Source organism: Sycon ciliatum, chromosome 8, assembly GCF_964019385.1.
Source record: "Sycon ciliatum chromosome 8, ocSycCili1.1, whole genome shotgun sequence".
Lineage (NCBI taxonomy): Eukaryota > Metazoa > Porifera > Calcarea > Leucosolenida > Sycettidae > Sycon > Sycon ciliatum.
This window is the reverse complement of record NC_088650.1, coordinates 19,976,468-19,990,345: the sequence shown is the minus strand read 5'-3', so window position 1 is coordinate 19,990,345 and position 13,878 is coordinate 19,976,468. Positions and strand designations below refer to the sequence as shown.

At 46.2% G+C, this 13,878-nt stretch overlaps 1 protein-coding gene across 4 annotated transcripts; it reads right to left on the bottom strand.

Annotated features, from left to right (window-relative positions):
- Positions 1 to 6: 6 nt before the first annotated feature.
- Positions 7 to 13,101, bottom strand: LOC135822265 (stabilizer of axonemal microtubules 4-like). 4 transcript variants are annotated; one of them, XM_065334994.1, is made up of 15 exons: positions 12,776 to 13,100; positions 12,470 to 12,616; positions 11,745 to 11,799; positions 9,761 to 9,930; positions 8,835 to 9,012; positions 8,117 to 8,239; positions 6,826 to 6,886; positions 6,194 to 6,309; positions 5,342 to 5,416; positions 3,713 to 3,823; positions 3,191 to 3,291; positions 2,543 to 2,627; positions 1,658 to 1,746; positions 732 to 902; positions 7 to 524 (listed from the first exon to the last, which is right to left on the bottom strand). In XM_065334994.1, the coding sequence occupies exons 3-15, from the start codon at positions 11,790 to 11,792 to the stop codon at positions 461 to 463; spliced, it is 1,392 nt and encodes a 463-aa protein (XP_065191066.1). In that variant the 5' UTR covers positions 11,793 to 11,799; positions 12,470 to 12,616; positions 12,776 to 13,100; the 3' UTR covers positions 7 to 460. The 4 variants fall into 4 exon arrangements, with proteins under 4 accessions (XP_065191066.1, XP_065191067.1, XP_065191068.1 ...); XM_065334995.1 differs by having other exon boundaries at positions 12,891 to 13,100; XM_065334996.1 differs by lacking the exon at positions 12,470 to 12,616 and having other exon boundaries at positions 12,776 to 13,101.
- Between the last annotated feature and the right edge of the window lie 777 nt (positions 13,102 to 13,878).

The following is a 13,878-nucleotide window of genomic DNA, read 5'->3' as shown; positions in this document are numbered from 1 at the left end:
GCAAGGTGGCGGATTTGCGAACCTTTATTATTAGTTACAGTTGACTAAAGTGGGAAAGATTAAAACACCTACTCCCTGAAGAAGAATTCCTGGCTACAGTCCTGAGCATAGTGCTACAGTGCTCATTGTGATACTAGGTGTGCTTAGAGCATGCACAACATATGCACAGTAGCTACTAATGCACAACATATGTATACTACCACATTACTCACTGTGCTACTAACTGCACGCTTAGAGCATGCACAACATACGCACAGTAGAGCGCACAGTAGACCACTCACTCAGGGCACTCGCACCTACTTTGCTCGCATCTTGCTCGGAACTTCACACTACAATAACATTACAGTGGCCATGCTGTAGATAGTGGAAAGAGTTGACATGACATTGCATTGAGAGGACAGCAAATGTACATTGTAATGAGAGGACAGGCTGCAATGCTGATCTATGCCAGAGATTGTGGTCATGCCTTGACTTTGTGTGCGTGGGGATCACTCAGAAAGAACGGGTCCCGCTTCATTATACTCCTGTGCACGGAAAAAAGCAAAATAGACAACGAGACGGTCACTCAATTGACAAATGAGTCCTGCAATAATTTCTAAACTAGACTACTGTTACTGAGCATTGTGGCACACTCTTCCTGTATGAAATTCCCATATGCTTAACCACTCAGAAAAGAATGCGGTATGTATGCTGGTGGCAGTCTGCTTATGAAATAACCGTGTCTGACTTACCTGGCAACGTACGGATGTACTGTACTGAGCTGCTTCTGGTTGTCCCGTTCTGGACCGTTCACGTTGCTGTGCACGCGGTTGCTCTTGCTGAAGGCGTCCCAGACACCTGGCAGTGCATTGCCTCCAACAAATCCCTGTCTCTCCACTCCCGTGGGATTCTTGTCGTAAAACCTAGCAAAGATGTGCAATACAGGAAGATCAGGAATCAAGTTGATAGGACACACAGCATAGAACACGTTCACAGACTCGGGTCTAAAGAATTGCAATGGTGTGAATTTGGTTGTCAGTATAACAGTTCGAAGGGCGTACTGAAATAATCCTCAGGCTAGGCCTTTGTGCTTCACGGGTTCCTTAGGCTAGGCATTCGTGCTCCACGGGTTTATCACAACAATCAGCACTCAGAAAAGCCTAGTCAGCGGGTGCGATCCAGGCTAATGAAGGCTGATCAAGGCTGATCAAGGCTGCCCTATCATACTGGAAGCCCAGAAATCCGCAGGGCAGATACAACACCAGCAGCTGGCAGAGATAATCATCCCGATACTACATACTGAGCTACAGTACTAAGCTATAATATAGATGTTATGAAGATTACATGTAACCCCCAAGAGTGTGCAACTGCCTAACTGCCTGCACAACCTCTATCCAGTCACGTTGCAAATGACAGAACCTCACATCACATGGCATGGTTCAAAATGTTACCTTGCAAACAGTGCAAAGTGACCACAAGAGAGTTGAACCCAAAGCAGTGTTACGTACGACCCTGTATCTATCATGCACATGGTGCAAGTAATGTGTACGAGTTCATCACGTGATGTGAAGCTCTGCCGTCGCAGACCCCATAGCTGGAGTTGCACACTCTTGGGGGTAATGTACTCTTGATTCTATTCACATTGATGAGAGACAGCATTGCCACTGGGCATGCTTACCTTGTTGCATATTGAGTTGTGTAGAATGCCTGTGGTTCATGTCCTGGTGCCAGGTACTTCTCGTTGTTCCAAACATCGCCCGACGTCTCCTGAAAGCCAGCCAGAAAATCATACAAACAGGAGATTTCGATAACATGTTCTGTAACGTACAACTCGCGTGCAGAATCAAAACAAGAAGGGTAAACTGCAACAACTCTTGACAGTAGAGAGGTTCCGCACTACGTAACGTTGAGGAACTTTACTTTAGTGGGTGGGAAAACCCGTGAATTCGCGAGTTTGCACTCCACTTACGGAAAGTTGTCTACGGAGAGTACGTAGATACGGCTCTGATAACGTAGGTGCTCCATAAGTGGATTGGGGTGCCAATTTATGACGCTCTCCCCCGGTTGACCAGGTCGTACACGGCTGCGCTCCGAGTTGCCAGGGGCAGGTAGGTGTTAAAAAAGCTATGTAAGACTTTCCGTAGATCGATTTCGTTTTTTACTATCGTAATTACGTTATGCGGGACCTCTCTATTGTCAACCGTCTCACATGTGTTTTAAGTTATACTGTTCATCCAACAGTTGCTCTTGTTTCCTCTGCCATTTCATGGAAAGACTAGCCAGGAGCAGATCCAGGGTTCCAACCAGTAGAAGATCATAATCATAGTGGACTTTACAAACCAACAATGTTCATCATCAACACATTACATGCTAATAAATTGGCTCCAGGATCATTTACATTAGTGAATCGATTCATGCCACTCATTGACACGCACGAGTAGTCTGAACCTATCCAGAATCGATTTTGATCAACTTCTACGTACTCGCAATAGATTATCCATGATTGGCTGGTATCAATTCAAGGATACATGCATAGATGAACAAAACCATGGTATTCCCTTACCAGTCGGCTTATTGTTGGGGCAACTCCAATATGACGATCCATCCTGGCAAGCTCAGGCAAGCCTTCATAACAGTTCTTCATAACACTACATGTTTGATCAAAGGAATGTAGACTAACATAATCAGAGCAGGGATCATGGAAATCATCACCTACATGTTACTTCTAACGACTGATAGCAAATAAATCATGTTTTAATTAAGCCAATGCCGCTTTATAATCCTTCGCTCAAACGGAAACCATTTTTCCTCGTCTGAACCATGGCTTCTAACCGCTGCTGCATTATAGCCCCTGGGGTGCCCATGATGACGCTAACGGGTTGTCTTGTCAGGTCTATTGGCACACGGCTAGTGTGACAGTGGCATCCACTTTAGATGCACACGTGGTGTTGACTTACTGATCAGTGATGTACTGTTAAAAAACATTGCTAACACAATCAACCTGCCTGTGATGTCTTTGACCATAGAAGCCAATATGTGAGGGTGTCGTAGGAAACGAAACAAAAAACAGGAATGCATTCCATAGTACCAGCTGTCCGTCTAATCCATGAAGTGTATCCCTTCTATGCCCTTTATCAGAATACTTTCACATAAATATTATTCTGGCTTAATGTTCAGTGTACAAAGGCAGTTTGCTCAGACTAGAGCTCACCTTGAATCATTGCTAGGGAAGGTACTGTTCATCAGTGCAGCTGGATCCTTCTTCATGCGTTCCTGGGTGAATGATGGCAGCGTGTCCAGTGGTTCGTATGCCTGAGAGCGGGGGCACAAACGGATGAAATCAGGGGAGCACTGGACACACCCATGAATGACAGCGGCTCAAAATCAGTGTCCTATCTAGAGCATAGAACTTGAAAACGAGAGAGCAAGCTCAGGACCCTTCGCTATGCGTGTTCATCATCATGAGCTACAGCACTGTTCGACGTCGAAGAACAACCAGGCTAGAAATTCACCAAGCACAGCATACCAATGTATTCACGGTGACTCAACTGTGCATAGTCTGTAGGACATGAAAATAAGAACGGTCTAGGCTACGAGGATGCCCCGTCAGTTCTTCTGCGGCCGACAGTACTGTAGATAAGCTGGTACAAAGTTACGTGAAACGGTTGAATGCCCGTCCGGAACACATTCAACTGTAACGATGAATTGTCCACTCTGTAGACTATCAACTTACACTACGAGTGCGTCGCCGCTGCAGGTTTGCGCTAGTGTCACCACCGCGAGTGAACCCTGTGTCATGGTATTCATTGCCTGCAAGCTGCAATGCCGGCATATCCTCTGTACCCTGGGGAAACACAGCAACAGATAGAGTCCAGATGCAGCCCATGTACGATAGGAAACCTAAAAACTGGAGAGCTCCGATATGACATAACAAGTCTGTTTTTAAGTCTGTTTTGTATAGAAGGAGGTGATCAGCTAATCTAACTGCTTGCTGTTGTGGAAATAGTGTGTTTGGGAAGCCGCAGAGCGCAATGGTGGTGTACTCGGATAGTCAATTTACGGTGAGATCTTCTTTGGGTGTGAACAGCTAAAGAGCTAGAATGCTGCATGTTCATACATGTACACATGGCTAGATCCTGTGTGATTATAGGAAACACTAAGTGTCTTTAGTAATTGTACCATGTGTACACGGTTCTAGCCACTGTTTTCACAGCCATGTTTGCTCGTTTTTCTTCTGGTGCTGTTGAGGCCGAGGTTGCACTCGTAATTGTGTTTATTTTGCCCGTACAAGAGGAGTTTTTGACCAGTTAAACAAAAAGAAGTTCTAGCCATCTCTAGCAAATGTCTAAATGCAATGTATGGGGAGAATCCCCGACTTCGCCCCAGACAAATGTGCCTTCATGAACCATCTAATAGCGACTATCGACTGCATTTTCGTTGAATTACATGAAAAACACGAAAATCGGAAATGAGTGGGGGGGGGGGGCACTTTTTCAAAGGGGCGGGGGGCCCTGTGCGCCCCCTACCCCCTTTGGCTAGAGCCCTGATGTGTACACGGGTTCGGTAGTCAAATGGTTCGCTAGACTCAATAGATCTTTGGCGGAGGTGGCGTTCCTATGGGTGCAGAAAATCCAGTCTAGGAGTCTCCAAAAAACCGTATCTATCTTGGTGTTGCATCACCGTGATCAAGAGTACGTACTGTAAGACATGTTATTATAACGAGTCGCAAATTTAACGATTGTCCAAAATTCATAGGTTAACGAGAAGATATGTTAACGATCTTGCAGTATTCTGCCATATCCACACACAGCATATATGAAGCAGTACGGCCTCAACGGATCTTATTATAACGAAGAAATGTCATCCGTTAAAACGTTAGATTTGCTTCCTCGTTATATATACATGTCTTACAGTAACCCCTAGGGTGTGCAACGCCTGATCCAGCTCTGCATAGGGTCTTGGTCGAGCGTAATCGGATCTTTGCGTCATTATACCGTACACATCTGAGGGGAACCCGGGGAGTCGCGGGTACTCTCGGATCAAAAACAACGGTACCCTGCCTCGAGACCGGCCTTGCGCTGGTGTGGAGTGTACGCATGACATCAGAAGATCCGATTCCGCTCGACCAAGACCCTATGCAGAGCTGGATCAGGCGTTGCACACTCTGGGGGGTTATGTACTCTTGCCGTGATCAGTCATGTGCATGGAAACATACGACTGAGTAGCAAGATCAGATGTTATCTGCTCTACTTGATGCTTCTGAAGTATGTAGACAGCTCAGTACTGCATGGTGGTGTGTATGTAGACAGCTACTGCATGGTTGTGTGGAGATTGTGTGTGGCCTCTAAATAGATTGACTTACCCTAATCCTGGGCCCTGGCGTAATATAGTCCGTTTTAAATGTTGACCTACCGATGGGCCTTGTCTCATACTGCCTCTGCACAGTGACAGAACAAGCACACAATCATTAGAAGAAAGTACACGGCGGGCAGAGGCTTCGGGTACAGTATGGCTAAATATACCAGGCAACTTGTAAATCGGCTCCTCCGAGGCCACTGATCAGGACACCTTGAACTGCTCGACTAGGTGATATCACTACAGTATAGGCCAGTGAAATTTGTCCGGGAAAGTGAGCATCAGCTCTCCCAATTCGGACAGTTTTAAGCGGAATTTTGTCAATTCAAGTACATACATTATGTACTTGCTTCTGCATGCACTTCAGGAGTACATGTATACTAGAGCTGTAGTATAACCTCAAGTCTTCCATGATACCACAGTATTTGTTCATATCAATCATTTTACAAGTAAAGTCGCCCTCTTCACTCAGTAGAGACACAGTCGAGTGAGCTGTGTTCCCAGTGCCGAAAGGCGGGCTCACCACCCCTATATGGCAACTTCCCCATGTCTAACCCAGCCCTGTATGGCAACTTCCCCATGTCTAACCCTCAAGACTAAGTGAATACTGTAGTAGTCATAGTGGGCAGAGTTGAAAATGAAAAAACATTGCGACCTGCACGAGCTAAAAATCCTCCGGACCATTGGAAATCTGCTTTCTATGCCCCTGATCCGCGTTACCACCGGCTTACGATTGTGTTGAGAAACACAACCAGATTGGAGAATTTTCAAGATCGCGTGCACTGTGAAAATCACTGTACGATAAATTGAGCGGGTTCAGCAGGTGCATTGCCACTTCTGCGTTGCGTCTGCAGCTCACCCTGGCAGTTAATGTAGAGAATGGGTCATCGGCTCGGAACGTCACAGGCTCAAGGTTCTGTGATTTTGTCCAGCCACTCTCTGTGTACTTGCCAACTGATTTCTGATTGACATTCACTGTTGAAACATAGAATTGAAGAAGCACATATAAAAGAAAAGTTCACGGTGAGACAGCAAAGCAGAGTACTCTGAATACCACGACGACAACAGAGATAACAACAATGCACTTTCTATATACAATGCAGAGCAGGTAACTGGTTGGAAACAAGGCTGCAATGAGTGGCCCTGCCAGAAGTTGCTTTCTGCTACACAGCAAATAATACCATGGATTTCGGGAGCACCCTGAACATAACAAAATCAATAGCGTCATCACCAGCTCCAGAGGGAGGTGAAATACACTTTTCCAGTCATGTCTTCTGCACACACACACACCTACACGCAATGTTCATCAGTACATCATCCATTCTTGATGATTCATTTAGAACAAGTTCATCTTGCGAATTTTCGATCCACTTCCACAGCTGCAAGCATGATTATTTCCGATATCTTCCATTTCAGAACCTCTGTTAACTTAATTACAGTGGCCTTGCCCTATGTATGCCAGTACATGGGAACACATGATTGCACTCTTACTTCGACCGGTAGGTCTTCCTTGATATCGTGTTCCCATTTCAGTGCTCATGTATGCAGGACCCTGCCGAAAACAGAAAATCAACACGTCGCAACTTAGTACTTGAGGAATATTCATTGGTTTGAGGGAAAAGATGCAAACGGGAAAAGCCAGAAGATGGAATTGACTGTCACTGCCAGGACTCGAACCGTCGCTGGAGGCCAGCGATGATCTAACCACTTGGCTGTAGTGTAGCTGTCATCCCGGAAGAGACCATCCAACATTTTCTTCAGACTTTGAAACTCACGCTTCCTGTGAATCCACATTACTTGAGGAATGGTCAGCACTAGTAACACATGGGGGCAAGTTGACACAAGTGTCACACTCTGCAAAAGAACGAGTACTGGACAAAACTCCATTCAGAGTGGTGACTGAGGTCCTCTGCGTCAATCTTATGAATCCAGGCAATGAACGAGCATTCGTTTAGCGCTCGTCTCACACTTGCATGAAAGGTGCGAGTAGTCTTTACACATAGCATGTCTGAAAATTCCACATTTGAAACCTGTACCAGAAATATTGCTACTGTACATAGCTCCGGTAGCCGCATTAGCCACAGTAGCCACAGTAGCCACACGGTGTTTCCATGTATAGGCCAGTGGTTCTGCTGGCACAATACTATGATCAATGTACAGCAGCAGAGCATCGATTATCATGTATAGGCCGGTGGTTCTGGCACAATATCAATGCACAGCAGAGCATCGATTATCCAGACATTGACTACAAGTACCCGGACGATCTATCATCCGGAGTGGCTTGGACGTTGCTTGCATGACCGTCAGTGCATGGTAGAAATACTAGTATGTGAGCATGTAATTGAACAAATTGTCGATGATGAAACTGTATGAGCCTTGTACTGGACACGTATCTGTGACTCTCTCAAAACATTTCCCTCGTACTAACCACTTCTGAACAGCGCCTACCTGAAGTGTTCGGATTATCGATGCTCTGCTGTACCTGTCCAGCTATAGAGGTTACAAGTAGCTCCTGCATGAGCAAGTGCCAATCAATGGTGGCTAGGTGTGCTGTACTGCTTTTACACTCAACTGACTATGCAAAGCGTGACAGTGCACTGCCTGTAGACTCTCTAGTCTACAGTTGGGCCACTGTTGACTGATGCCTTGATGCACAACATTGTCACACAAAACATCACAGTACTAATGCCCTGCACATCACAGTACTAATGCCCTGCACATCACAGTACTAATACCTACAAAACATCACAGTACTAATGCCCAGTGCATTGGATACCCGTACATGATGGCTGTTCTCCGATTCAACGGGGTCACGACGAACCGTCAACGTCTTCAAGTGATCGTCCGTCTTCACCGGGATTGTGAAGGAACCCCTAGAGCGTTCGGTGGCATAATAGCGCCGTCCCTGCAAGTGGGGAAGTGAGGAGTGACAGACAATGTGTGACATTGACACAAACACTCAGGGAAAGAAGAAACAAGACGGTGTTCTGTTTATAGCAACTGTGTGTATGGATACTGTATGTGCAAAGTAGTGAAGGCAGAACTGAGTGAAATTCGGGAATTTCAAGATCCACTCGAAAGGATTGTGCACATGATATATTTTTTTGGTCCCATTGTCCTCTTCATATTTGTGCAGCTGCACTGTTGAGCTTCCAATGTAAAAAAATAATAACAAAAAAATCATTCAAACCTGTACCACACGTCGCTACAAGCAGGCAGCATGGTCCTGCAGAGCATTACCATTAGGCTGCTTGGCAGTTACAGACACATCGATGCATGTTCACAGAAGCAAATTATGGTGAGGGGAATTTCACATAATTTAACCGTCCTGGCAGGGAATACACAGTATTGCTGCAAAGTTTTAGCACATCTTGGCTATAAGCAAGGGTCAAATTATGATCGAGCTTTCTATAACAGCCACCTCCAACAAGGACATGCCTGAACGATCGACAGTGGTCTTAACCCTCACTGTTCATACATGTACAAGCCTCATTCCTTACCTCACTCTCAAGAGGCAGGGTGTAGGGTGCACCCTGCTTGCCAAATGCACTCATGTTGTGCGGTACGTCCGATGGCACTAACACTGGTGGAGCACTCCTTCCATCGTCACCGGGAATCAGTGGAGGATAGTGGTTCTGCATCATTGTCTTTCTGCTGTGAGCCTCAGCAATGACAGGGCTGCAGGAAAGAAACCCAGCAGTGAATGTATTTCAAAGCACAAAATTCAAAAATTCAAATTCAAACCATCCCTTCAATGTTGTCGACCTGACTTGCAATGTGAATGCACATGCTTCCCTGGAATTTTGTCAACTTGCATAGCGAAACATTTGCTTCAGACCTGAAAGTTGAGTTAGAGACGTGTTATTACTTTAAAGAAAAACTTTCATACGAACCGATGCTTTTGAATGCTTCTTCTGGCATGTATATTGGTTACTTTCTTAGGCACAGGAGCAAAGGCCATCCAGCACAAAGTTACAAATTCTTGTTTCTTTCATATTCTGATAAATAGGGATAGTTGTAGCAGGGTAGACCCCAACCGGTGGCCCCGCAGTACTTAACTTGGCATGCAATAGACTCTGAGTCTGGAGAGATGGATTCAAAATACACTGATTGATGAGGGCTCAACCAAACTTTCAGTGCACTGGTTAGGCCAGTACTGACTATAGACGAGGGTCCTAATTCACTGTGGGTCGCAGCGCGGCTGGAAAAACCGTTTCACTCCCAGGAAGGACTCGTAGACTACATGCACAATACCATTGTGATGTCATCAGTACATATTTTCCGGACAAGCGATGCTTCCAATAGTACTCTGGTGCTTTGCAGATCTAAAGAGACTGCAAACGACTCATTCATCACGCGGGTTTGTGCACACATTGTACGTTGTTAGCCATTGTACACCCGGTCTATTTGCTAGAATGCCACTTACACGAACGATGGGTTGTCCATCTGGTCAAGCTCTGGCCGATAGTACACGCCTGGTCTGAAATTGCTGGAGTAACCAGTATCCTTCTGCCTTGGTGGTGACCGTGGGTTTAGACCATGGTGGCCGTGACCCATCTCGTAACTTGTGCTATACGCATCAAACTTGACGCCCTCCTGCCATAGGGTACAGAGAAGTCACAGATATGTAGATGATTGCCTTCGAAAATGCAGTAAAATCAAAACTGGGACTTCTGTTAACTGACACAGCTGATAGCTAGTGTCACATAGAATCTCAGGGGTGCAGTTTTCCTCTGAACAAATGCAGAACACCAAAAGATACACAAGGCAGAACAACAGAGACCAAAATCTTTCTCGTAACTCAGAGTTTCGTGTTCACAAACACTCATCAGACGATGTGTGTTCACAAACACTCATCAGACGATGTGAACACCAAAAGATATGTATATGCTAGTAGTATACCCTGCAAAAACGACCATGTCAGAATGGATCCAACAATACATAGACACATAGCAGAAGCCAGCCGGGAACGCCTTGGGCTGTTTCCAAAACCAAGAAAATTGATCCAGCATCATTTTCCAAAGCGCCCTTCAGATGTACACAGCAAGGAGAGGAGAAATTCTCTTGTAACTCATAGTTTCACATATATTTCACAATCACAGGCATCTGGTTGAGGCAAGCGTGGTGACTTGAACATAAAGGGAGGACGAGGCCAGGATGTGAAAGAATAGGAAATAATTTAGCACACACTATGCATTCCCCATGTCTCGCTTCCTCTCACAGCAATCCTACATGATCTATGCACTTGCTTCCTCTGCTCTCTAAGACTACTGATGTGCGACTTCCACACTTGTTTTTTGTTTTGTTTTTTTTACTATTGAACACTCACTGCATGATGAACTAAAATGAGGAGAAGAACTCGACACAATGGTACATATCCAGCAGGACGGAGTGGGTGGGACCTGTGAAGCTCAGCCGACCAAGGGTCTCGGCATCACAGCTGCACATGTGCACCAAAGGAGACAAAATGGGGAGTGGAAGGGCGGGGAGGGGAGCAGGAGAGCAAGAACTCTAAGGGTAGGAAAGAGAGGAGGGGGGGGGGGGGGGGTAGGAAACCAGGAAACTTGTTATTCCAAGATATGAGTGCAAATAAGTACGCAAACAAGTACAAATATAGCAGTATCAAGATCATGATGCTGAGGCGAAAGTAGAGGCTGATTGCCGTGCAGATTTGACGAAAGATTAGAGTTAGAATGGAGGAGAGTTAGAGAGAGATAAAGACAGATGGATTGGGAGTTTGATGAGAAGGGAGTGCTCCGAGAACATGAACAGGGTCGTACTGGCAGTAGCCTAGGGGGCGATGTCCGTGGCCAATGACCAACCCGACCGTTTCAGGTAGCGGTAGGTCTGAACCTTGAACTGCAGCATCCCTTTGGCAGACGGTGCATCGCGGAGGAGAGTGGCTGGCAGTTCATTCCAGGCTTCGATGAGGCACTCCGGGAAAGAGCGCAGCGCAACATTGCACGATCTGGCAGGTAGGGCTGTCTGGAGTTGAAGCTCGTGCGCAAGGTTGACTGCCGAGCGGCGACGTGTGGCAGGCGCGATGGCGGGTGCGATGGCTCTGGCTGGGCGTGTCGCTGCAAGAGCTGGCGGGCTTGCGATGTAATGGAGATGTGGGTAGTAAGTGCGAAATCACTGCCAATTCCTCCCCCCCCCCCCCCCCCCCCAGACCTCACTCTCCCTTTATGTTCAGGCGCCTGACTTTACCCATCAGTTGCCTGATGAGTGTGAAAAACGTGGACCTCTGAGTGGCAACAGAACTTCCTCTCATAGCTCTTACGTGCAGCAATACTAGATCAGTAGCCACCCTATCAAAAAGTTCAGTGGGGAAAGAATAACTGCATTGTCGCTTGGTCATCTGAACATAGCAAAGAGATTAATTTTATTGTTAAGCAACAAGGACACAATACCTCTTTGGGAGCGCCTGTGCTGGCCATAAGGTGATGGTCGACGAACATGATGATTCTGTGTGGCAAGAGATAAAGTATTGCAGAGCAGAGAACACAACTGGAAAGCTGAACTCGCCTACAATACCCATACTAGACAGAAGACACCGGGAATCTGAAGCAGATCAACACTGAAATAGTGGGCCAGCTGCTCATCGTTACCTGTACTTTGAAGTACGGAGTGTGGGCAGCGCACTTTACCTTTCGGATGTGTAGAGTTGCGTACTATTGGGCCCTATGGACTCATGGAGTCTTGGTATTACTGTGTGTGTGTGTGTGTGTGTGTGTGTGTGTGTGTGTGTGTGTGTGTGTGTGTGTGTGTGTGTGTGTCTGTGTGTGTGTGTGTGTGTGTGTGTGTGTGTGTGTGTGTGTGTGCATGTGTGCGTGTGTGCTCGTCCGCTTGCTCGGGTGTGCGTGTGTATCTTTTGGTCTTTGGTAAGGTAGTGTACGACTCATAAGCAGGAACCGTGCATTAATTCGGTACTACAGTACATGTACGCCTGTCAACCATACACTTTTTACAGCAGTGGCCTGGGTATGAGGTAGGTTATAGGTAGTGCCACTATACGCTGCGTAGCAATGGTTACGCCCATAGCTGTTATGAGTTGATCAGCAATACCATGCAACGTTACTCGCAACATTGATATACTAGTACATAATCTCATAGAAATGTACACAATGCAGCTTACGCTGTGTGAGTTTGCAGTTGATGTCTTTGTAGTGAAGCCCAGCTTGCACGATTCGATGATACGATTATACTGTGCCTTTCTCCAGTGCACACATCCCAGTGCGATTCGCACCAAGTCGACTTTGCCAGCAGCAGCTAGCGTGCAACACTGAAACGAGATCAAGTAATTATCGTCTCAATTACATGCGAGTGTCGTTTGTCCAGTGCATCTCAGTGCCTGCCACGAATGTGTCCGATTCACACCCACAGCGCAACTCGACACCTCCAGATAAGAGGTGTGGACGTGAATACAAACAGTGGGACTTACTTGGAGGACAGGAAACTAGGGTACTCGCTGCACCACTGGTACTGGTGCAGGGCAAGGTGACAATAGTATCATCCAAGAGGCGTCGTCGCACCATAAAATTGAGATATTTGCTTACCTGAAATCAAGGAAGGTACTGTTGCTCACCAGTGAGCAAAGAAATCAGGGAGAGTGCGAGTGGTTGGACACTCATTCAGGCAGAAGTCAGAAGATCAGCTGTGCTCAGGATCTAGGAGGCAGCATGCAGTGTGCGCTATGACAGATTTACAATTCTAATGTCACGACAAACGTCAGCCAGATATCTAGATGCCACTTCTCTCCACTCCAGCTTCGCTGCCCGGCACCCAAAAACGACGCAACAGTTACGGTTTACACTGGTTTGGTGGTCATGGTTTGTGCATTGTGGCCTGCTAGCATGCACTGGATCTCGAACAGCAACGGTTGGCATGGGTACAGCATGACAGTCCTAGTCATGTATTTTCAGTGCGCTTCCCTTCAAAAAAGACTTGATGCCACGCCACACTATTTTTTTCATTTTTTTCGACATGTAAAGAGACAGAGTACATGATTTGTAGATAGAGACATGACTAGTACTAGTACTAGTAGTAGTAGACTATTACAAAATTAAAAAAATTATTAAATTTTAGAGTTACCTCGTGGAGTACCGGTATACTTATTGATTGAGTGCATAGCACTTAGCAGCTACTGAGTATTTGTGCTACGCGTATACGGGAAGGCTAGTTGTGATGTGAAGAGGTAGCTGGCGCTTGTACGAGATGTACCTGTCGTCCCGCTTGCGATTTTACAAATTTTGAAAATTTCTGACCCTTGCTCAGCTAGATAAATAGCCGGTAAGCGCAGCTAGATTACAATTGTAGGCATGTCGACAGTGGAACTGATGCACTGCTTTTTTTAGGGCTGAAGTAACGTCACAGTCATTGCTCTAGATAGCTGCGGAGTGCCAAGCACGTGGTGCAACTCAGCTTGGACGGTCCGGCCTATAGTCTGAAATAGTAGTAGTAATAGTACGCGTGCTGCTTCAATGGGTGATACAGGTCGTGGTGGTGGTGGTGTGGGAAAAGGGATGAGTTGGTCAAGACTGGTAC

What these genes read in the sequence shown, in the direction of transcription:
- LOC135822265 (XM_065334996.1), bottom strand. Translation starts at nt 11,792, where the DNA reads ATGTTCGTCGACCATCACCTTATGGCCAGCACAGGCGCTCCCAAAGAG. An exon ending in ATGGACAACCCATCGTTCGT is followed by an intron (nt 9,013 to 9,760) that starts GTAAGTGGCATT and finishes TCTTTCCTGCAG; the next exon opens with CCCTGTCATTGCTGAGGCTC. An exon ending in CGCCAGGGCCCAGGATTAGG is followed by an intron (nt 3,824 to 5,341) that starts GTAAGTCAATCT and finishes GTGTTTCCCCAG; the next exon opens with GGTACAGAGGATATGCCGGC.